The 25226-nt window shown below is 53.9% G+C and overlaps 1 protein-coding gene across 1 annotated transcript in view; it reads left to right on the top strand.

Annotated features, from left to right (window-relative positions):
• Positions 1-24801, top strand: part of OSBPL11 (oxysterol binding protein like 11) — an 87536-nt gene extending 62735 nt beyond the window's left edge. Inside the window, exons 9-13 of the mRNA XM_063932782.1 lie at positions 7993-8485; positions 9044-9230; positions 17491-17673; positions 20311-20464; positions 23542-24801. Coding sequence (XP_063788852.1) covers positions 7993-8485; positions 9044-9230; positions 17491-17673; positions 20311-20464; positions 23542-23598 — 1074 coding nt within the window. The 3' untranslated portion in view covers positions 23599-24801. The remainder of the gene's footprint in view (positions 1-7992; positions 8486-9043; positions 9231-17490; positions 17674-20310; positions 20465-23541) is intronic.
• Positions 24802-25226: the final 425 nt, after the last annotated feature.

The raw sequence follows: 25226 nt of genomic DNA, 5'->3' as shown, positions 1-25226 counted from the left end.
CCCTCCTCCTCCATCCGCTGTCACTGTGCGGTTACCTGTAGCTGAGAGATGCCTCCTCCTCCATCCGCTGTCACTGTGCGGTTACCTGTAACTGAGAGATCCCCCTCCTCCTCCATCCGCTGTCACTGTGCGGTTACCTGTAGCTGAGAGATGCCTCCTCCTCCATCCGCTGTCACTGTGCGGTTACCTGTAGCTGAGAGATGCCTCCTCCTCCATCCGCTGTCACTGTGCGGTTACCTGTAGCTGAGAGATGCCTCCTCCTCCTCCATCCACTGTCACTGTGCGGTTACCTGTAGCTGAGAGATACCCCCTCCTCCTCCTCCATCCGCTGTCACTGTGCGGTTACCTGTAGCTGAGAGATGCCTCCTCCTCCTCCATCCGCTATCCCTGTGCGGTAACCTGTAGCTGAGAGATGCCCCCTCCTCCATCCGCTGTCACTGTGCGGTTACCTGTAGCTGAGAGATGCCTCCTCCTCCTCCATCCGCTGTCACTGTGCGGTTACCTGTAGCTGAGAGATGCCTCCTCCTCCTCCATCCGCTGTCACTGTGCGGTTACCTGTAGCTGAGAGATGCCCCCTCCTCCATCCGCTGTCACTGTGCGGTTACCTGTAGCTGAGAGATGCCTCCTCCTCCATCAGCTGTCACTGTGCGGTTACCTGTAGCTGAGAGATGCCTCCTCCTCCATCTGCTGTCACTGTGCGGTTACCTGTAGCTGAGAGATGCCCCCTCCTCCTCCATCCGCTGTCACTGTGCGGTTACCTGTAGCTGAGAGATGCCTCCTCCTCCTCCATCCGCTGTCACTGCGGTTACCTGTAGCTGAGAGATGCCCCCTCCTCCTCCATCCGCTGTCACTGTGCGGTTACCTGTAGCTGAGAGATGCCTCCTCCTCCTCCATCCGCTGTCACTGTGCGGTTACCTGTAGCTGAGCGATGCCTCCTCCTCCATCCGCTGTCACTGTGCGGTTACCTGTAGCTGAGAGATGCCCCCTCCTCCTCCATCCGCTGTCACTGTGCGGTTACCTGTAGCTGAGAGATGCCTCCTCCTCCATCCGCTGTCACTGTGCGGTTACCTGTAGCTGAGAGATGCCCCCTCCTCCTCCATCCGCTGTCACTGTGCGGTTACCTGTAGCTGAGAGATGGCTCCTCCTCCATCCGCTGTCACTGTGCGGTTACCTGTAGCTGAGAGATGCCCCCTCCTCCATCAGCTGTCACTGTGCGGTTACCTGTAGCTGAGAGATGCCGCCTCCTCCATCCGCTGTCACTGTGCGGTTACCTGTAGCTGGGAGATGCCTCCTCCTCCTCCATCCGCTGTCACTGTGCGGTTACCTGTAGCTGAGAGATGCCTCCTCCTCCATCCGCTGTCACTGTGCGGTTACCTGTAGCTGAGAGATGCCTCCTCCTCCTCCATCCGCTGTCACTGTGCGGTTACCTGTAGCTGAGAGATGCCCCCTCCTCCTCCATCCGCTGTCACTGTGCGGTTACCTGTAGCTGAGAGATGCCTCCTCCTCCTCCATCCGCTGTCACTGTGCGGTTACCTGTAGCTGAGAGAGGCCTCCTCCTCCATCTGCTGTCACTGTGCGGTTACCTGTAGCTGAGCGATGCCTCCTCCTCCATCCGCTGTCACTGTGCGGTTACCTGTAGCTGAGAGATGCCTCCTCCTCCATCCGCTGTCACTGTGCGGTTACCTGTAGCTGAGAGATGCCTCCTCCTCCATCTGCTGTCACTGTGCGGTTACCTGTAGCTGAGAGATGCCCCCTCCTCCTCCATCCGCTGTCACTGTGCGGTTACCTGTAGCTGAGAGATGCCTCCTCCTCCATCCGCTGTCACTGTGCGGTTACCTGTAGCTGAGAGATGCCCCCTCCTCCTCCATCCGCTGTCACTGTGCGGTTACCTGTAGCTGAGCGATGCCTCCTCCTCCATCCGCTGTCACTGTGCGGTTACCTGTAGCTGAGAGATGCCCCCTCCTCCATCCGCTGTCACTGTGCGGTTACCTGTAGCTGAGAGATGCCCCCTCCTCCATCTGCTGTCACTGTGCGGTTACCTGTAGCTGAGAGATCCCCCTCCTGCATCCGCTGTCACTGTGCGGTTACCTGTAGCTGAGAGATGCCCCCTCCTCCATCCGCTGTCACTGTGCGGTTACCTGTAGCTGAGAGATGCCTCCTCCTCCTCCATCCACTGTCACTGTGCGGTTACCTGTAGCTGAGAGATGCCCCCTCCTCCATCCGCTGTCACTGTGCGGTTACCTGTAGCTGAGCGATGCCTCCTCCTCCATCCGCTGTCACTGTGCGGTTACCTGTAGCTGAGAGATGCCTCCTCCTCCATCCGCTGTCACTGTGCGGTTACCTGTAGCTGAGAGATGCCTCCTCCTCCATCTGCTGTCACTGTGCGGTTACCTGTAGCTGAGAGATGCCCCCTCCTCCTCCATCCGCTGTCACTGTGCGGTTACCTGTAGCTGAGAGATGCCTCCTCCTCCATCCGCTGTCACTGTGCGGTTACCTGTAGCTGAGAGATGCCCCCTCCTCCTCCATCCGCTGTCACTGTGCGGTTACCTGTAGCTGAGCGATGCCTCCTCCTCCATCCGCTGTCACTGTGCGGTTACCTGTAGCTGAGAGATGCCCCCTCCTCCATCCGCTGTCACTGTGCGGTTACCTGTAGCTGAGAGATGCCCCCTCCTCCATCTGCTGTCACTGTGCGGTTACCTGTAGCTGAGAGATCCCCCTCCTGCATCCGCTGTCACTGTGCGGTTACCTGTAGCTGAGAGATGCCCCCTCCTCCATCCGCTGTCACTGTGCGGTTACCTGTAGCTGAGAGATGCCTCCTCCTCCTCCATCCACTGTCACTGTGCGGTTACCTGTAGCTGAGAGATGCCCCCTCCTCCATCCGCTGTCACTGTGCGGTTACCTGTAGCTGAGAGATGCCTCCTCCTCCATCCGCTGTCACTGTGCGGTTACCTGTAGCTGAGAGATGCCCCCTCCTCCATCCGCTGTCACTGTGCGGTTACCTGTAGCTGAGAGATGCCTCCTCCTCCTCCATCCGCTGTCACTGTGCGGTTACCTGTAGCTGAGAGATGCCTCCTCCTCCATCCGCTGTCACTGTGCGGTTACCTGTAGCTGGGAGATGCCCCCTCCTCCTCCATCCGCTGTCACTGTGCGGTTACCTGTAGCTGAGAGATGCCCCCTCCTCCTCCTCCATCCGCTGTCACTGTGCGGTTACCTGTAGCTGAGAGATGCCCCCTCCTCCTCCTCCATCCGCTGTCACTGTGCGGTTACCTGTAGCTGAGAGATGCCTCCTCCTCCTCCATCCGCTGTCACTGTGCGGTTACCTGTAGCTGAGAGATGCCTCCTCCTCCTCCATCCGCTGTCACTGTGCGGTTACCTGTAGCTGAGAGATGCCTCCTCCTCCATCCGCTGTCACTGTGCGGTTACCTGTAGCTGAGAGATGCCTCCTCCTCCATCCGCTGTCACTGTGCGGTTACCTGTAGCTGAGAGATGCCCCCTCCTCCTCCTCTATCCGCTGTCACTGTGCGGTTACCTGTAGCTGAGAGATGCCTCCTCCTCCATCCGCTGTCACTGTGCGGTTACCTGTAGCTGAGAGATGCCTCCTCCTCCATCCGCTGTCACTGTGCGGTTACCTGTAGCTGAGAGATGCCCCCTCCTCCTCTATCCGCTGTCACTGTGCGGTTACCTGTAGCTGAGAGATGCCTCCTCCTCCTCCATCCACCGTCACTGTGCGGTTACCTGTAGCTGAGAGATGCCTCCTCCTCCATCCGCTGTCACTGTGCGGTTACCTGTAGCTGAGAGATGCCTCCTCCTCCATCCGCTGTCACTGTGCGATTACCTGTAGCTGAGAGATCCCCCTCCTCCTCCATCCGCTGTCACTGTGCGGTTACCTGTAGCTGAGAGATGCCTCCTCCTCCATCCGCTGTCACTGTGCGGTTACCTGTAGCTGAGAGATGCCTCCTCCTCCTCCATCCGCTGTCACTGTGCGGTTACCTGTAGCTGAGAGATGCCTCCTCCTCCTCCATCCGCTGTCACTGTGCGGTTACCTGTAGCTGAGAGATGCCCCCTCCTCCATCCGCTGTCACTGTGCGGTTACCTGTAGCTGAGAGATGCCCCCTCCTCCTCCATCCGCTGTCACTGTGCGGTTACCTGTAGCTGAGAGATGCCTCCTCCTCCTCCATCCGCTGTCACTGTGCGGTTACCTGTAGCTGAGAGATGGCTCCTCCTCCATCCGCTGTCACTGTGCGGTTACCTGTAGCTGAGAGATGCCTCCTCCTCCTCCATCCGCTGTCACTGTGCGGTTACCTGTAGCTGAGAGATGCCCCTCCTCCTCCATCCGCTGTCACTGTGCGGTTACCTGTAGCTGAGAGATGGCTCCTCCTCCATCCGCTGTCACTGTGCGGTTACCTGTAGCTGAGAGATGCCTCCTCCTCCTCCATCCGCTGTCACTGTGCGGTTACCTGTAGCTGAGAGATGCCTCCTCCTCCATCCGCTGTCACTGTGCGGTTACCTGTAGCTGAGAGATGCCTCCTCCTCCATCCGCTGTCACTGTGCGGTTACCTGTAGCTGAGAGATGCCTCCTCCTCCATCCGCTGTCACTGTGCGGTTACCTGTAGCTGAGAGATGCCCCCTCCTCCTCCATCCGCTGTCACTGTGCGGTTACCTGTAGCTGAGAGATGCCCCCTCCTCCTCCATCCGCTGTCACTGTGCGGTTACCTGTAGCTGAGAGATGCCTCCTCCTCCTCCATCCGCTGTCCCTGTGCGGTTACCTGTAGCTGAGAGATGCCCCCTCCTCCATCCGCTGTCACTGTGCGGTTACCTGTAGCTGAGAGATGCCTCCTCCTCCATCCGCTGTCACTGTGCGGTTACCTGTAGCTGAGAGATGCCTCCTCCTCCATCCGCTGTCACTGTGCGGTTACCTGTAGCTGAGAGATGCCTCCTCCTCCATCCGCTGTCACTGTGCGGTTACCTGTAGCTGAGAGATGCCTCCTCCTCCTCCATCCGCTGTCACTGTGCGGTTACCTGTAGCTGAGAGATGCCTCCTCCTCCATCCACTGTCACTGTGCGGTTACCTGTAGCTGAGAGATGCCTCCTCCTCCTCCATCCGCTGTCACTGTGCGGTTACCTGTAGCTGAGAGATGCCCCCTCCTCCTCCATCCGCTGTCACTGTGCGGTTACTTGTAGCTGAGCGATGCCTCCTCCTCCATCCGCTGTCACTGTGCGGTTACCTGTAGCTGAGAGATGCCTCCTCCTCCATCCGCTGTCACTGTGCGGTTACCTGTAGCTGAGAGATGCCTCCTCCTCCATCCGCTGTCACTGTGCGGTTACCTGTAGCTGAGAGATGCCTCCTCCTCCTCCATCCGCTGTCACTGTGCGGTTACCTGTAGCTGAGAGATGCCTCCTCCTCCATCCGCTGTCACTGTGCGGTTACCTGTAGCTGAGAGATCCCCCTCCTCCTCCATCCGCTGTCACTGTGCGGTTACCTGTAGCTGAGAGATGCCTCCTCCTCCTCCATCCGCTATCACTGTGCGGTTACCTGTAGCTGGGAGATGCCTCCTCCTCTATCCGCTGTCACTGTGCGGTTACCTGTAGCTGAGAGATGCCTCCTCCTCCATCCGCTGTCACTGTGCGGTTACCTGTAGCTGAGAGATGCCTCCTCCTCCTCCATCCGCTGTCACTGTGCGGTTACCTGTAGCTGGGAGATGCCTCCTCCGCTGTCACTGTGCGGTTACCTGTAGCTGAGAGATGCCTCCTCCTCCATCCGCTGTCACTGTGCGGTTACCTGTAGCTGAGAGATGCCTCCTCCTCCTCCATCCGCTGTCACTGTGCGGTTACCTGTAGCTGAGAGATGCCTCCTCCTCCTCCATCCGCTGTCACTGTGCGGTTACCTGTAGCTGAGAGATGCCTCCTCCTCCTCCATCCGCTGTCACTGTGCGGTTACATGTAGCTGAGAGATGCCTCCTCCTCCATCCGCTGTCACTGTGAGGTTACCTGTAGCTGAGAGATGCCCTCTCCTCCATCAGCTGTCACTGTGCGGTTACCTGTAGCTGAGAGATGCCTCCTCCTCCATCCGCTGTCACTGTGAGGTTACCTGTAGCTGAGAGATGCCTCCTCCTCCTCCATCCGCTGTCACTGTGCGGTTACCTGTAGCTGGGAGATGCCTCCTCCTCCTCCTTCCGCTGTCACTGTGCGGTTACCTGTAGCTGAGAGATGCCTCCTCCTCCTCCATCCGCTGTCACTGTGCGGTTACCTGTAGCTGAGAGATGCCTCCTCCTCCATCCGCTGTCACTGTGCGTTTACCTGTAGCTGAGAGATGCCCCCTCCTCCATCCGCTGTCACTGTGCGGTTACCTGTAGCTGAGAGATGCCCCCTCCTCCTCCATCCGCTGTCACTGTGCGGTTACCTGTAGCTGAGAGATGCCTCCTCCTCCTCCATCCGCTGTCACTGTGCGGTTACCTGTAGCTGGGAGATGCCTCCTCCTCCTCCTCCATCCGCTGTCACTGTGCGGTTACCTGTAGCTGGGAGATGCCTCCTCCTCCTCCTTCCGCTGTCACTGTGCGGTTACCTGTAGCTGAGAGATGCCTCCTCCTCCTCCATCCGCTGTCACTGTGCGGTTACCTGTAGCTGAGAGATGCCCCCTCCTCCATCCGCTGTCACTGTGCGGTTACCTGTAGCTGAGAGATGCCCCCTCCTCCTCCATCCGCTGTCACTGTGCGGTTACCTGTAGCTGAGAGATGCCGCCTCCTCCTCCATCCGCTATCACTGTGCGGTTACCTGTAGCTGAGAGATGCCTCCTCCTCCATCTGCTGTCACTGTGCGGTTACCTGTAGCTGAGAGATGCCTCCTCCTCCATCCGCTGTCACTGTGCGGTTACCTGTAGCTGAGAGATGCCCCCTCCTCCATCCGCTGTCACTGTGCGGATACCTGTAGCTGAGAGATGCCTCCTCCTCCTCCTCCATCCGCTGTCACTGTGCGGTTACCTGTAGCTGAGAGATGCCTCCTCCTCCTCCTCCATCCGCTGTCACTGTGCGGATACCTGTAGCTGAGAGATGCCTCCTCCTCCTCCTCCATCCGCTGTCACTGTGCGGTTACCTGTAGCTGAGAGATGCCTCCTCCTCCATCCGCTGTCACTGTGCGGATACCTGTAGCTGAGAGATGCCTCCTCCTCCATCCGCTGTCACTGTGCGGTTACCTGTAGCTGAGAGATGCCTCCTCCTCCTCCATCCGCTGTCACTGTGCGGTTACCTGTAGCTGAGAGATGCCTCCTCCTCCTCCATCCGCGGTCACTGTGCGGTTACCTGTAGCTGAGAGATGCCCCCTCCTCCTCCATCCACTGTCACTGTGCGGTTACCTGTAGCTGAGAGATGCCCCCTCCTCCTCCATCCGCTGTCACTGTGCGGTTACCTGTAGCTGAGAGATCCCCCTCCTCCTCCATCCACTATCACTGTGCGGTTACCTGTAGCTGAGAGATGCCCCCTCCTCCTCCATCCACTATCACTGTGCGGTTACCTGTAGCTGAGAGATGCCCCCTCCTCCATCCGCTGTCACTGTGCGGTTACCTGTAGCTGAGAGATGCCCCCTCCTCCTCCATCCGCTGTCACTGTGCGGTTACCTGTAGCTGAGAGATGCCCCCTCCTCCATCCGCTGTCACTGTGCGGTTACCTGTAGCTGAGAGATGCCCCCTCCTCCTCCATCCGCTGTCACTGTGCGGTTACCTGTAGCTGAGAGATGCCTCCTCCTCCATCCGCTGTCACTGTGCGGTTACCTGTAGCTGGGAGATGCCTCCTCCTCCATCCGCTGTCACTGTGCGGTTACCTGTAGCTGGGAGATGCCTCCTCCTCCATCCGCTGTCACTGTGCGGTTACCTGTAGCTGAGAGATGCCCCCCCTCCATCCGCTGTCACTGTGCGGTTACCTGTTGCTTAGGTCACAGCTGTTTGTTTGGAGTTTTACAATGGCAATTGCTAGACGTAGACCTTGGTTTTCTCCATGTCAGGTTGTTCTTCCCACCTTCATTCTGGAAAAGCGTTCGCTGCTGGAGATGTATGCTGACTTCCTGTCCCACCCAGACCTTTTCCTGTCCATCAGTGGGGGGCTCACCCCAGAGGAGCGGATGGTGAGATTCGTGGAGTACTATCTCACCTCTTTCCATGAAGGACGCAAAGGTGCTTTGGCCAAGAAGCCGTACAACCCCATCATCGGGGAATCCTTTCATTGCTCCTGGCAGGTCCCTAAGGATTCCATCCAAACCCCAAAACCTTCGGAGCCACTAATAGACTCTCAGGATCACACGTCGCCTCAAGAAGAGGACGGAACAAAGGAAAAGGACTTCTATTCGGTCAGGTTTGTGGCCGAGCAGGTTTCTCACCACCCTCCCGTCTCTGGGTTCTACGCAGAGTGTCCAGAGAGAAGGATGTGCGTCAATACACACGTGTGGACAAAGAGCAAGTTCATGGGGATGTCCATTGGCGTGACGATGGTTGGAGAAGGTGAGTGATAATAATGTATTAGTCTGCAGATAATAACGAGAAACCTATATAATTTCTTTTTCATCCACTAGGGTTCACTGGAGTACTCTTGGGATATGGACGGGGCGTTAGCAGGGATAGGCACATTTAAGTAGTTAATTTAGTAACCCTCATCCCCCCTCCATACTCCCAAGGTACCTCAGTGTTTTTTTGTGCCTCAGCCGGGAAGGCACGTGTAGGATTCTCCATATTTTACATATAAGATACCCCTAAAACAAAACTTATGTATGGTAGCTGAAACCTCTCAGCCAGTTACCCCAACAAACACCGAAGGTGGCTCCTGGACCTCGGAGTCTCTCTAAAGTGTCAGACTGACGCCATCCGCTTCACTCCTTGCTCTATATGTTGTGTGTGTTCCTTCATGTTCCCTTGTAGTAATTGTATGTAAAAGGCTCAGAGTTCCCGGGGACAGAGCTGGACCCTCTTCCAGCTACAGCTGCGCCTCTAGCTATAATAGTGCTGGTGTCACCTCCTACACCCAACGTTCTGAGTGACCGATCCTCACTGTTCTCTTCCCAGGTGTCCTGTATCTCTTGGAGCACGATGAGGAATATTCCTTCACCTTACCCTGTGCGTACGCCCGCTCCATCCTCACCGTGCCCTGGGTGGAACTGGGGGGAAAGGTAAACGTGAACTGCGCCAAGTCTGGTTACTCCGCAGCCATCACCTTTCACACCAAACCCTTCTACGGAGGCAAGTTGCACAGGTGAGTGTCGTGTATTACCGAATGCTCGTCAGAACCCGAGATCCCCTCACCTGTACTGTATCTAGATGCGTAATACAGTCTCCCTTGCGTCCTGTCCTGCGACGCGTTTGGCTACCCACTCTCACAGCCGTAATGTCTCTTAATGCTTTCTCGGTTTTCATCTCACGAGCCACGGCGTCTTCCCAGTTCACTTTCTGTTTGTTTATAGTAGTCGGAAAAGCTTTTGTATTGTACTGCGCTGTGTACGGTATTTAGCGTAAACCGCTGCCGAGGTGTAAAGCAGAGAGATTTCATTCAGCTACGTATCAGACGGGTGTGATAGGTTGTGTGCTGGTAACAAGGCCTCATATTGCTGCATCCTGTGGATCCTCTGGTGTCAAATCTGAGGATACTGGATTATATCACAGGTGGCAAAGCCCGGAGGAAACGCCCACGCAACCACACAGTACATAGGGCCTAGTTCAGCATGGAGCGCTATTCAGAGAAATCACTAATTGAGCGATTATTGAGCGACTGTGAAGTGTTGGCATTGCGCACGTACAAGGGGTAGTAGCGACAGAAAATGCGTATAGATCGTAATTGCAGTGCAGCCGCCGTTTGGCTGACAGGAACTCTGAGTTTCTGGGTTGAAATCTGTAGTTTTCTTGCTGTGTCTGAAAAAAGGCAGCCTCAACGGCGCCATACACTGCCGCGACATGTCCGTCTGACATGTGGCGGGCGATCACCCCGCCAGCCTCCCGGGGGGCAGGATTGCCCAAGATACCATCGTATGCTGTCCTTTTGCATACGATGTATCCTGGGCGATCCCAGCCACGCCTGCGGGGTCAGAGCAGACTGAATGTGCAGCATATTCAATCTGGAGGATCCGATCCGATGCTCACGGGAACGCGCATCGGATCGGAAACGCCTCCAAAATGCCCGATTTCATCCGATATATCAGGCCGAAATCGGGCATTATCGTCCTAATGTATGGGGACCTTAAGACCTAGTCACATTTGCACAGACTGCAAAGTTTCTTCGATGTTCCGGAAATTGCGTATGCATGTGCGAGCAGCTAGCGATCTGCAATGGATTCGCAAACTTGCACGGGGCTGTGACCGGATGGTCCCGTACGAAAGCCCTCACCGCTTTCGCGTCCCGTCCTCCGTACACAGAATGGATGTTTAGGTCACACGAGACCTGGCCTCATAGGGGATTCCCGCTTACTGTCAGTAATTGCCTGTTACTGACTCCACCCACTGTGCAGTGGGCGGGTTTACGCTGCCACCACCATACTCCTAACCTGCCGTGGCGTTTGGAACCACGCTTCTGCTCTGTATGCGTCGACACGCCGCCTTACCACAGCTTTGTGGTGCTGATGAATCCCCACTAGTCGCTTGACTAGGCCTCTGCCGGTAGCTGGCGGAAGGCGGAGCTTGGAAACGCTGGTTACACACTGGACATCCGGAAAATAAGATTTTAAACCTACCGGTAAATCTTTGTCTCCTAGTCCGTAGAGGATGCTGGGGACTCCGTAAGGACCATGGGGTATAGACGGGCTCCGCAGGAGACATGGGCACTGTAAAGACTTTAGATGGGTGTGCACTGGCTCCTCCCTCTATGCCCCTCCTCCAGACCTCAGTTAAAGAACTGTGCCCAGAGGAGACGGACAGTACGAGGAAAGGATTTTTGTTAATCTAAGGGCAAGATACATACCAGCCCACACCATCCACACCGTACAACATGGAATATACGAAACCAGTTAACAGTATGAACAACACAGCATCAGCCAAAGACTGATCTAAACTGTAACATAACCCTTATGGTAGCAACAACTATATACAAGCCTTGCAGAAATTAGTCCGCACTGGGACGGCGCCCAGCATCCTCTACGGACTAGGAGAAAAAGATTTACTGGTAGGTTTAAAATCTTATTTTCTCTGACGTCCTAGAGGATGCTGGGGACTCCGTAAGGACCATGGGGATTATACCAAAGCTCCAGACCGGACGGGAGAGTGCGGATGACTCTGGAGCACCGATTGAGCAAACATGAGGTCCTCCTCAGCCAGGGTATCAAACTTGTAGAATTTTGCTAAAGTGTTTGAACCCGTCCAAGTAGCTGCTCGGCAAAGCTGTAAAGCCGAGACGCCTCGGGCAGCCGCCCAGGAAGAGCCCACCTTCCTAGTGGAATGGGCCTTTACCGAATTAGGTAACGGCAATCCAGCCGTAGAATGAGCCTGCTGAATCGTGTTACAGATCCAGCGAGCAATAGTCTGCTTAGAAGCAGGAGCGCCAACTTTGTTGGCCGCATACAGGACAAACAGTGTCTCTGTTTTCCGATCTCGAGCCGTCCTGGCTACATAAATTTTTAAGGCCCTGACCACATCAAGGGACTTGGAATCCTCCAAGTCACCCGTAGCCACAGGCACCACAATAGGTTGGTTCATATGAAACGACGAAACCACCTTAGGTAGAAATTGAGGACGAGTTCTCAACTCTGCTCGATCCACATGGAAAATCAGATAGGGGCTCTTGTGAGACAAAGCCGCCAATTCGGACACCCGCCTTGCAGATGCCAAGGCCAGCAACATGACCACTTTCCAAGTGAGAAATTTTAATATAACCGTTTGAAGAGGTTCAAACCAGTGTGATTTAAGGAACTGTAAAACCACGTTAAGGTCCCATGGTGCCACTGGGGGCACAAAAGGAGGCTGGATGTGCAGCCCTCCCTTTACAAAAGTCTGGACTTCTGGGAGAGAAGCCAATTCCTTCTGAAAGAATATTGATAGGGCCGAAATCTGTACCTTAACTTTAGGCCCATATCCACTCCTGTCTGTAGAAAGTGGAGAAAACGGCCCAGGTGGAAATCTTCCGTAGGAGCATTCTTGGCTTCACACCAAGACACACATTTCCTCCAAATACGGTGATAATGTTTCGCCGTCACCTCCTTCCTAGCTTTTATCAGAGTATGGATGACTTCCCCCGGAATACCTTTCCTAGCTAGGATTTGGTGTTCAACCGCCATGCCGTCAAATGTAACCGCGGTAAGTCTTGGAACACGCAGGGCCCCTGCTGCAACAGGTCCTCCCTGGGAGGAAGAGGCCATGGATCTTCTGTGAGCATTTCCTGAAGATCTGAATACCAGGCCCTTCGAGGCCAATCCGGGACAATGAGTATTGTCTGTACTCTTTTTCGTCGTATGATTCTCAATATTTTTGAGATGAGCGGAAGAGGAGGGAACACATAGACCGACTGAAACACCCATGGTGTCACCAGGGCGTCCACCGCTACTGCCTGAGGGTCCCTTGACCTGGAACAATACATCCGAAGCTTCTTGTTGAGGCGTGATGCCATCATGTCTATTTGAGGAAGTCCCCAACGACTTGTTATCTCTGCAAAAACTTCTTGATGAAGACCCCACTCTCCCGGATGGAGATCGTGTCTGCTGAGGAAGTCTGCTTCCCAGTTGTCCACTCCCGGAATGAAGACTGCTAACAGAGCGCTTACGTGATTTTCCGCCCAGTGAAGAATCCTGGTGGCTTCCGCCATTGCCACCCTGCTCCTTGTCCCGCCCTGGCGGTTTACATGAGCCACGGCTGTGACGTTGTCTGATTCAATCAGAACGGGTAGGTTGCGAAGAAGATTCTCCGCTTGTCTTAGGCCATGGTATATGGCTTTTAATTCCAGCACGTTGATGTGTAGACAAGCCTCCTGGCTTGACCATAGTCCCTGAAAATTTCTTCTTGTGTGACTGCTCCCCATCCTCGGAGGCTCGCGTCCGTGGTCACTAGAACCCAGTCTTAAATGCCGAATCTGCGGCCCTCTAGAAGGTGAGCACTCTGAAGCCACCACAGGAGAGACCCCCTGGCCCTGGGGGACAGGCTTATTTTCTGATGTATTTGTAGATTGGACCCCGACCACTTTTCCAGAAGGTCCCACTGAAACGTCCTCGCATGGAACCTGTCGAAGGGGATGGCCTCGTAGGCCGCCACCATTTTTCCCAGTACTCGAGTGCATTGATGAACTGACACTCTATTTGGTTTTGGCAGGTCTCTGACCATATTCTGGAGTTCCTGGGCTTTTTCCGTTGGGAGAAAAACCCTCTTTTCCCGTGTCCAGAATCATATCTAAAAATGATAGCCGAGTCGTTGGAATCAACTGCGACTTTGGTAGATTTAGGATCCAGCCGTGTTGCTGCAGCACTCTCAGGGAGAGCGACACGCTTTTCAGCAATTGATCTCTCTTTTATCAGGAGATCGTCCAAGTATGGGATAATTGTGACTCCTTGCCTGCGCAAGAGCACCATCATTTCCGCCATTACCTTGGTGAAAATCCTCGGGGCCGTGGAAAGCCCAAACGGCAATGTCTGAAACTGGTAATGACAGTCCTGTACAGCGAATCTCAGGTACGCCTGATGAGGGGGATAAATGGGGACATGAAGGTATGCATCCTTTATGTCTAGTGATACCATAAAATCCCCCCTCTTCCAGGCTGGAGATCACTGCCCGGAGAGATTCCATCTTGAATTTGAACTTTTTCAAATACAGGTTCAGGGATTTTAGATTCAGAATGGGTCTGACCGAGCCATCCGGCTTCGGGACCACAAATAGGGTTGAATAGTACCCTTTCCCCTGTTGCATTAGGGGAACTTTGATCACTTGCTGTTGACACAGCTTTTGTATGGCAGCTGAAACTATTTCCCTCTCTGGGGGAGAAGCCCTGGCTGAGGAGTCAAAGACGTGCCCCCATCGGCACAGACTCTCTCAGTGGAGCCCCAGCGTCATGCGGTGGATTTTGTAGAAGCCGGGGAGGACTTTTGTTCCTGGGAACTTGCCGTAGCAGGCGTTCTTTTCCCTCTACCCTTACCTCTGGCGAGGAATGAAGAGCCCCGACCCCATCTGGACTTATGCGACCGAAAGGACTGCATCTGATATTGAGGTGTTTTCTTTTGCTGTGGGGGAACATAAGGCAAAAAAGAAGACTTACCCGCGGTAGCTGTGGAAACCAGGTCCGCGAGGCCCTCCCCAAATAAAACCTCACCCTTGTAAGGTAAAGTTTTCATATGTCTCTTTGAATCGGCATCACCTGTCCATTGGCGGGTCCACAGGGACCGTCTAGCAGAAATTGCCATGGCATTGGCTCTTGAACCCAACAGCCCAATGTCTCTCGCAGCCTCTCTCATATATAACGCTGCGTCTTTTATGTGACCCAAGGTCAATAAAATGCTATCCTTATCTAGGGTGTCAATGTCAGATGACAAGTTATCTGCCCATGCTGCTATTGCGCTACCCACCCATGCCGATGCTACTGCCGGTCTGAGCAAGGCACCCGTATGTGTATAAATCGATTTCAAGGTAGTTTCCTGTCTGCAATCAACAGGATCCTTGAGGGCTGCCGTGTCCGGAGACGGTAGCACCACCTTTTTGGACAAGCGCGTCTAAGCCTTGTCCACCGTGGGCGAGGATTCCCACCGTAACCTGTCCTGTGCGGGGAAAGGATACGCCATAAGAATTCTCTTGGGAATCTGCAGTCTCTTGTCTGGAGTTTCCCAAGCTTTCTCAAATAATGCGTTCAGCTCATGAGATGGGGGAAACGTTACCTCAGGTTTCTTTTCCTTAAACATGCAGACCCTCGTGTCAGGGACCGAGGGGTCTTCTGTGATATGCAAAACATCCTTTATTGCAATAATCATATATTGAATACTCTTGGCCACCCGTGGGTGTAACCTCGCATCATCATAGTCGACACTGGAGTCAGAATCCCTGTCGGTATCAGTGTCTACTACCTGGGAAAGGGGACGTTTATGAGACCCCGAAGGGCCTTGTGCCACAGTGAAAGCCATGGATTGACTCCCTGCTATTTCCCTGGACTCTGTTTTGTCCAATCTTTTATGTAATAAAGTCACATTTGCATTTAAAACATTCCACATATCCAACCATTCAGGTGCCGACGGAGACACCACAATCATCTGCTCTGCCTCCTCCCTAGACGAGCCTTCCGCTTCAGACATGCCGACACACGTACTGACACCCCCACACACTGGGATATACAAATATGGGGACAGCCCCCCCATAAGGCCCTTTGGAGAGACAGAGAGAGAGTATGCCAGCACACACCCAGCGCCACTGGAACAAAATCCCAGTCTGTACAGCGCTTTTATAGCTAAATAATACACTTACTGCGCCAATTAAATGTGCCCTCCCCCCCCCTCATTTTTGCCCTCTGTACTTGCTCAGCAGGGGAGAGTCCGGGGAGCAGCTTCTCTGCAGCGTGCTGTGGAGAAAATGGCGCTGGTTAGTTCTGGAGGATCAAGCTCCGCCCCCTCGACGGCGGGCTTCGGTCCCGCTCAAATTCTTAATACTGGCGGGGGTTTTCTAATATACTGCCTCCGCAGTATCTAACATGCTAGCCAGTGTCCCTTGAAGTTATTATTGCTGCCCAGGGCGCCCCCCCCTGCGCCCTGCACCCTTACAGTGCCTTCTGTGTGTGTGAGTGTGGGAGCAATGGCGCGCAGCGTTACTGCTGCGCGGTACCTCACTGAAGATCTGAAGTCTTCTGCCGCCTGTGAAGTCTTCTTTCTTCTAATACTCACCCGGCTTCTATCTTCCGGCTCTGTGATGAGGACGGCGGCGCGGATCCGGGACGAACAGCGAGGAAAACAGCTGTGTTCCGACCCTCTGGAGCTAATGGTGTCCAGTAGCCTAAGAAGCAGAGCCTATCAGTTAAGTAGGTCTGCTTCTCTCCCCTCAGTCCCATGATGCAGGGAGCCTGTTGCCAGCAGTGCTCCCTGAAAATAAAAAATCTAACAAAAAGTATTTTCAGAGAAACTCAGGAACGCTCCCCTGCAGTGCATCCAGTCTCCTCTGGGCACAGGATCTAACTGAGGTCTGGAGGAGGGGCATAGAGTGAGGAGCCAGTGCACACCCATGTAAAGTCTTTAGAGTGCCCATGTCTCCTGCGGAGCCCGTCTATACCCCATGGTCCTTACGGAGTCCCCAGCATCCTCTAGGACGTAAGAGAAAACGGAGCTAGGTTTCGCCCTGCAGGTCACAAGATGAAGCGGTCTTCTTAAGGAAAATTATGTTTATTTGCAATAGTTCTAAAGAGAACTCTTCCCTATTGCAAGGGGCAACATACAGCAAGATGTTACAGCAGTATGAAAATGGTAGAATACACTCTGAAGCTCACAGGCCTCCTCTTTTTATACAATTATACCACAATGCATCTCAGTGGGTAGTTTCTCCCTGAGTCCTTTCCATCCAATCAGGATAACTTACAAAATATGAATAAATTACATTTTAAAAGGATATAAGTGCAAAAAGCAATTTCCTCCTTCCTGCCACACACAGACAGTTCTTGTAATTTAAACATGAATCTGCATCCTACATAATGCAGCCTAGGAAATCTTACATCAAACTGTTGTTAAACGAAGCCACTAGTTTGCATTCGTAAAACACAACGTGCTTAACATGTTCCTGTCTCTCTCACATCTCCATGCAAACCCAGTGTTGGCTTATCACACAACAGGAGATGCTGAAATCAAAAACAGTCTTCTTCCCAAACCTTAATTTGTATCTCAAAGAAAATGTTTGCCCACCAGAAGCCGCCAATTGTCACCTATTCCCTGCTGGAGCTAGGACAATTAACATACGACTTTCTATGCAAAAGTGTCTCGAGCTATTGTCAAGGCCTTTTAGAAGCAAAATACCTTGTACTTTTCTCATAAGTGCCCTGTCCCTGCAGTTCTATAACCGTGCAGTCCATCATTCTTCAACTGCGCATAGCGCAGCGATATAACATATTAAGACACATTATTCAACATACATTTAGTCATGTATAGTGCATGGTGCCTAGAGCCAAGGGTTCCTTTTTAAAATGTCACCAAGTGCCCATTGTCCATTTAAATGGGGCATGGCAGGTGAGGGTTACCCTCTTTAGCGCTGCTGCTGCCATTATCCATGTGGCTGGGGCGTCTCCGGCCACAGATGCGTTTTTTTTCCTGTCGCAGTGGCGCCTTTCTAGTTGCAGGCAACTGCAATTTCTCAGAATAACGATCCATGCTGAATTAGGTCCATTGTCCTAGTGTCCTGGATGCAATAGTTCAGCCCCTGATGACGTTTTATCATGTCATGGGCAGAAGACTTTCTTTTCACCCATTTATCTGCAGTGTACGGATTCCCCGGAGTTTCTAGAAAACATGGTTTGTGTTTCTGTTTTTTATTTTGTGTTCTGGCTCAGAATATAATCCCCTTTATAACGGGAGGTTTCTGCATTTGTCTAGGGTGACCGGCGAGGTGAAACACAACCCAACCAACACGCTGGTGTGTAAGATCCAGGGAGAGTGGAACAGCGTGCTGGAGTTCTCGTACACCAGTGGGGAGATGCGATCGGTGGATCTGCCGAAGCTCCCAGTCACGAAGAAGAGGGTGCGCCCCATAGAGAAGCAGGGGCTGTTTGAGTCCAGGTGAGTGCCTATGTACCCCAGAACCGCCAGTTGTGCAGACCATAAGAGTCTGGGATCCAGATAAAGAGGGTCATGTAGTATCTCCCTGTGTTATAGACTGTTCCAGTATATCCATTATACATAGCTCATTATAACAGTTGTTACGGGATGTGTGCAAAATTTTGACACTCGTAGTGTAGACAGTTATTATGTTGACATTGTCAAAATGTTGATATTGAACATGTCGTCTAACAGGAGGTTATGTGCAGAATGTGGATATTTTCCACTGGCCAGCAGAGGAGGGGTCAGGGTTATATACATGGGGGAGGTTCAGGGTTATATACATGGGGGAGGTTCAGGGTTATATACATGGGGGAGGTTCAGGGTTATATACATGGGGGAGGTTCAGGGTTATATACATGGGGGAGGGTCAGGGTTATATACATGGGGGAGGTTCAGGGTTATATACATGGGGAAGGGTCAGGGTTATATACATGGGGAAGGGTCAGGGTTATATACATGGGGAAGGGTCAGGGTTATATACATGGGGGAGGGTCAGGGTTATATACATGGGGGAGGGTCAGTGTTAGACACATGGGGGAGGGTCAGGGGTAAGCTGCATGGGGGAGAGTCAGGTGTAAGCTGCACGGGGGAGGATCAGGGCTAGGCACACGGGGGGTGGGTCAGGGTTAGGCACACGGGGGAGGGTCAGGGTTAGGCACATGGGGGAGGGTCAGGGTTAGGCACACGGGGGAGGGTCAGGGTTAGGCACATGGGGGAGGGTCAGGGTTAGGCACACGGGGGAGGGTCAGGGTTAGGCACATGGGGGAGGGTCAGGGTTAGGCACACGGGGAGGGTCAGGGTTAGGCGCACGGGGGAGGGTCAGGGTTAGGCGCACGGGGGAGGGTCAGGGCTAGGCGCACGGGGGAGGGTCAGGGTTAGGCGCACGGTGGAGGGTCGGAGTTAGTCACACGGGGGAGGGTCAGGGTTGGGCACACGGGGGTGGGTCAGGGTTAGGCACACGGGGGAGGGTCGGAGTTAGTCACACGGGGGAGGGTCAGGGTTGGGCACATGGGGGAGGGTCAGGGTGGGTCAGGGTTAGGCACACGGGGGAGGGTCGGAGTTAGTCACACGGGGGAGGGTCAGGGTTGGGCACACGGGGGAGGGTCAGGGTGGGTCAGGGTTAGGCACACGGGGGAGGGTCAGGGTGGGTCAGGGTTAGGCACACGGGGGAGGGTCAGGGCTAGGCGCACGGGGGAGGGTCAGGGTTAGGCGCACGGGGGAGGGTTAGGCGCACGGGGGAGGGTCAGGGTTAGACACACGGGGGAGGGTCAGGGTTAGACACACGGGGGAGGGTCAGGGTTAGACACACGGGGGAGGGTCAGGGCTAGGCACACGGGGGAAGGGTCAGGGCTAGGCACACGGGGGGTGGGTCAGGGCTAGGCACACGGGGGAAGGGTCAGGGTTAGGCGCACGGGGGAGGGTCATGGTTAGGCACATGGGGGAGGGTCAGGGTTAGGCACACGGGGAGGGTCAGGGTTAGGCGCACGGTGGAGGGTCGGAGTTAGTCACACGGGGGAGGGTCAGGGTTGGGCACACGGGGGAGGGTCAGGGTGGGTCAGGGTTAGGCACACGGGGGAGGGTCAGGGTTGGGCACACGGGGGAGGGTCAGGGTGGGTCAGGGTTAGGCACACGGGGGAGGGTCAGGGTGGGTCAGGGTTAGGCACACGGGGGAGGGTCAGGGTTAGGCGCACGGGGGAGGGTTAGGCGCACGGGGGAGGGTCAGGGTTAGACACACGGGGGAGGGTCAGGGTAAGACACACGGGGGAGGGTCAGGGTTAGACACACGGGGAGGGTCAGGGTTAGGCACACGGGGGAGGGTAAGGGTTAGGCACATGGGGGGAGGGTCAGGGTTAGGCGCACGGGGGAGGGTCAGGCGCACGGGGGAGGGTCAGGGTCAGGCGCACGGGGGAGGGTCAGGGTTAGGCTCACGGGGGAGGGTCAGGGTTAGGCACATGGCGGGAGGGTCAGGGTTAGGCTCACGGGGGAGGGTCAGGGTTAGGCACATGGGGGGAGGGTCAGGGTTAGGCACATGGGGGGAGGGTCAGGGTTAGGCACATGGGGGGGGGGGTTAGGATTTGGCTACGGGAGGGGAGGTTACACTTAGTGATACTTACCGCCAGAAGTCGTACCAGCTGACCTCCGGACCAGATACTTCACTACTGGACCACCAGTGACATTTTGTCGGCATTGGAACCATGTTGACATTTCATCAGTGTCGACGTTAGGACCATATTGACATCAGGAATGTATAATAAATATACCACATCCATGTTATTCGGGTATTTTATTACACTAAATAATTTGACATTTTGTACAATGTCGACAATCGCTGAGATCTGTGAAGCATTAGACTTCGGAGAGATGACGCAGGACAGAGAGGCTCCTCCCTCTGCGCTGCACTGTGCATGTCGGGAATCAGCAGGGGAAGGGACAGATGGGCTGCTGGGAGTTTAGTGCTATATAGACACGGTATATCATTTCCTGGTAATACACTGGCTGCGGTATATAGGATTCATATAGCACAGTGCGCTCACTTGCTCTATAGCTAGTATTACTGTAAGTGTAATTGGAATCTCCTGTTTCTGGTGACTCCAGGAGGCTGTGGACACATGTGACAGAAGCCTTGACTGCAAAAGATATCGAGAAGGCGACAGAGCACAAGAGGGCGCTAGAGGAACGGCAGAGAGCAGAGGAGAGGCATCGGACGGAGACCGAGGCACCATGGGAAACCAAGTACTTTATAAAAGAGGTATATTCTGTGGGTCGTGTCTCACATACTCCAGTATATATACGTCAGTGTGCATGTGTAGGTAGAGGTATATTTATTTAATGTACATAAGAGAAAATTGTGATGTTTAGAAGGGGAGTGGTGGTCAGCAGGACACCAACAGACCTAGGGGTTTATTTTCTAAGCGGTGACTTCTGCAAGATGCCTCTTCTTGCGGTGGTTCACTCATAATAATAAACCGCCAATTATATTAAAAGCAAAAGCTACCACTTAGTAAATTTAACTCCTACAGTCTTTTTAATCCGTCACTTTAGAAAATTCCAATAACAGTCAGATGTGCTCACATCATAATCCTGTCACATGCAGCCCTGTCCTCACTAACACATCACTCATCTCCTGATATACTCTGTGCTGCTGGGGACACTGCTCCTCCCACTATATAACTCTCAGTCTGTGGCTTCCTGCTGTCTCCATTCCCCTCACATCATGTCACCGCCCCTGTCACATGCAGCCCTGTCCTCACTGACACATCACTCATCTCCTGATATACTCTGTGCTGCTGGGGACACTGCTCCTCCCACTATATAACTCTCAGTATGTGGCTTCCTGCTGTCTCCATTCCCCTCACATCATGTCACTGCCCCTGTCACATGCAGCCCTGTCCTCACTGACACATCACTCATCTCCTGATATACTCTGTGCTGCTGTGCACCCTGCTCCTCCCACTATATAACTCTCAGTCTGTGGCTTCCTGCTGCCTCCATTCCCCTACTCACATCATGTCACTGCCCCTGTCACATGCAGCCCTGTCCTCACTGACACATCACTCATCTCCTGATATACTCTGTGCTGCTGTGCACCCTGCTCCTCCCACTATATAACTCTCAGTCTGTGGCTTCCTGCTGCCTCCATTCCCCTACTCACATCATGTCACTGCCCCTGTCACATGCAGCCCTGTCCTCACTGACACATCCCTCATCTCCTGATATACTCTGTGCTGCTGGGGACCCTGCTCCTCCCACTGTATAACTCTCAGTCTGTGGCTTCCCGCTGCCTCCATTCCCCTCCTCCTCACATCATGTCACTGCCCCTGTCACATGCAGCCCTGTTCTCACTGACACATCACTCATCTCCTGATATACTCTGTGCTGCTGTGCACCCTGCTCCTCCCACTATATAACTCTCAATCTGTGGCTTCCTGCTGCCTCCATTCACCTCCTCACATCATGTCACTGCCCCTGTCACATGCAGCCCTGTCCTCACTAACACATCCCTCATCTCCTGATATACTCTGTGCTGCTGGGGACCCTGCTCCTCCCACTGTATAACTCTCAGTCTGTGGCTTCCCGCTGCCTCCATTCCCCTCCTCACATGTCACTGCCCCTGTCACATGCAGCCCTGTCCTCACTGACACATCACTCATCTCCTGATATACTCTGTGCTGCTGGGGACCCTGCTCCTCCCACTATACAACTCTCAGCCTGTGACATCCTGCTGCCTCCATTCCCCTCCTCGCATGTCACTGCCCCTGTCACATGCAGCCCTGTCCTCACTTACACATCACTCATCTCCTGATATACTCTGTGCTGCTGGGGACCCTGCTCCTCCCACTATATAACCCCCAGTCTGTGGCTTCCTGCTGTCTCCATTCCCCTCCTCACATCATGTCACTGCCCCTGTCACATGCAGCCCTGTCCTCACTGACACATCACTCATCTCCTGATATACTCTGTGCTGCTGGGGACCCTGCTCCTCCCACTATACAGCTCTCAGCCTGTGGCTTCCTGCTGCCTCCATTCCCCTCCTCACATGTCACTGCCCCTGTCACATGCAGCCCTGTCCTCACTGACACATCACTCATCTCCTGATATACTCTGTGCTGCTGGGGACCCTGCTCCTCCCACTATATAACTCTCAGTCTGTCGCTTCCTGCTGCCTCCATTCCCCTCCTCCTCACATCATGTCACTGCCCCTGTCACATGCAGCCCTGTCCTCACTGACACATCACTCATCTCCTGATATACTCTGTGCTGCTGTGCACCCTGCTCCTCCCACTATATAACTCTCAGTCTGTGGCTTCCTGCTGCCTCCATTCACCTCCTCACATCATGTCACTGCCCCTGTCACATGCAGCCCTGTCCTCACTAACACATCACTCATCTCCTGATATACTCTGTGCTGCTGGGGACCCTGCTCCTCCCACTATACAACTCTCAGCCTGTGGCTTCCTGCTGCCTCCATTCCCCTCCTCCTCACATCATGTCACTGCCCCTGTCACATGCAGCCCTGTCCTCACTGACACATCACTCATCTCCTGATATACTCTGTGCTGCTAGGGACCCTGCTCCTCCCACTATACAACTCTCAGCCTGTGACATCCTGCTGCCTCCATTCCCCTCCTCGCATGTCACTGCCCCTGTCACATGCAGCCCTGTCCTCACTTACACATCACTCATCTCCTGATATACTCTGTGCTGCTGGGGACCCTGCTCCTCCCACTATATAACCCCCAGTCTGTGGCTTCCTGCTGTCTCCATTCCCCTCCTCACATCATGTCACTGCCCCTGTCACATGCAGCCCTGTCCTCACTGACACATCACTCATCTCCTGATATACTCTGTGCTGCTGGGGACCCTGCTCCTCCCACTATATAACTCTCAGTCTGTGGCTTCCTGCTGCCTCCATTCCCCTCCTCCTCACATCATGTCACTGCCCCTGTCACATGCAGCCCTGTCCTCACTGTCAGTCACATAAGGGGATAAGTCAGTGCCTCTCTACAGATCAGTGCACTCATCTCCTGAAATAATATGTGCTACTGTGAACATTACAAATGGCCATAAATTACACTTTCCCAGCATACTCTCCCATGATCACCTAGTAAAGCATGCTGGGACTTGTAGTCTTACAACAGCTGGAGAGCCACTAGTTGGCTAGGCGTGTACTAGACCATTAAGGAGGTCCACACTATGTGTCGGGAACCTGTTGTACAGGGGTCCCTCCAAAGTATCAGGGATAGGGAACGTAGTTTCACAAATAAATTGGACACTACCTTTACTTTGCCCCCAGGAGAGACGGTAACTGTTTTCTCACCCTTGCAGGGCGACGGGTGGGTCTACAACAAACCTTTGTGGAAAAACTCAAGCTCTTCCCTGTAACTACAGCCTGAGAGACTCTGAAGGGTGGATGCTGCACCCCCGGGTGGGCTCCACAGGGTGCAGAGAGAGAGCGTCATAATTATGGATCAGTATTAACCTGTTTCGTCACCTCTTGCTCTGATCTTCCTAAACTCAGACACTCAGGATGCCTTCAGTCCACACGGAGAGACGTCTTCTCTCTGCTACAGCACTGACCTCCCGTGAACCTGCCCAGCGCTCCATGCAGTATTAATTTGCCTGTTTTGATTTCATCATTCTCTGGGCTGCAGTTCTCCTTTGCCGCTGCTAGGGTGGATGAAAGGCGGCAGCTCCCCCCTGCCCACCCCCACGTGAGGCCTCCAGTATTTTCCAGCTTCTTGGCCTCTCGGCGGATCAGGAAATAGGCCACATCTGTGGTTTGGAGACTGTGGGCCGCACAGGATGCAACAGAAAATCTGCTTTTGTTTTGGGCTGATATTTTATTGTTTTTGACAAATTCTCGCAGAAGGTTTAACCCTTTCCCTGCACTTACGGACTTCGGCCCCTGCGCCGGGGAAAGGAACTACTTTGGGAAATGTGTGTCGACAGAATGAAACACGATTTTCTTTTTGAAGTGCATTAAACCGCTGAGCTGTGCGCTAGAGGTCGCAGTAAATTTTTGTGACGCGCGTTCCAGCCAGCTACGATTCGGCAGCAAGGTCCTGCTCCTTCCCTGTCTGGTTTAATCGTGATGGCATACTAACCCGTCTTCAGCAATATTTATATTCGTCACTAAAATAAAACAAGTTCTGATTGGCGAGAAGCTGGAAAAGGCCTGGCTGCGCCATAACCTGGATTGGGGGCGCTACGGGCGCAGTCAGGCGTTACAAAGCAAATTCAGGTAGATGCTGACCACCTGGCAGTGCGGTTTCTGCAGTAACGTTTCTGGCCGGCTGGATCCTGGATGCCGCTAATTGTGCGTGTACAGAAGCTGCGCGCTCTGCGAGTGGTGCCTTATTCTCTCTTCTGAATGTCGTCTTCCAATCAAGTGTGTGTAAAGCTGAACTGTGTGATAAAGAAACACCCGGCTCCACGTGTCTCCCCTCGTCTGGCGTGTCGGGTGCCGGAGCAGCGAGGCCGGAGTTGCGGTGTCTGTTCCGTGCACACGTCTCCCCTTTGCTGTGGGAAAACAGACATCCCGCCAGCTGTGTATTGGGAGAACTGAGAATAAAATGTAAATTGTCACTCGATTTTGTCATTTCTGGGAGCGGGGTGGGGAAAAAAGTGTGTGGGGGGGGGGGGGAGGGTGAAAACTACTGTGATTGGGGGGGTGGGGGGGGGAATATAATGTTTTCTAGGGCTACGTAAATGCTTGTGAGGCACCAGCTTAAACTTAAAGTGCCGCAGGGGTTGTGTGAACGGACAACATATCATGTTACTGTTACTGTGTGATACATTGTGTTTTCTTCCTGCAGGGAGCTGTCCGTCATCTCGGCAGCTATGAATATTCATGAGCATTAGTGAGTGGGAACAGCCCATGTGCTGGCAGGAGCATGCTCACTGCACACCTGAGATCCATCCTGTGACATCATCGCCCTGCCAGCTCTCAGTACATTGGCTCTGACTGGTCACATGCCTGTATACCGCAGAGATTCAATGCAGATATCGCC

This window comes from Pseudophryne corroboree, chromosome 7 (genome assembly GCF_028390025.1).
Source record: "Pseudophryne corroboree isolate aPseCor3 chromosome 7, aPseCor3.hap2, whole genome shotgun sequence".
In the NCBI taxonomy this organism is placed as follows: Eukaryota; Metazoa; Chordata; class Amphibia; order Anura; family Myobatrachidae; genus Pseudophryne; species Pseudophryne corroboree.
The sequence above is the reverse complement of the archived record's forward strand: the minus strand, read 5'-3'. Positions and strand labels throughout refer to the sequence as shown.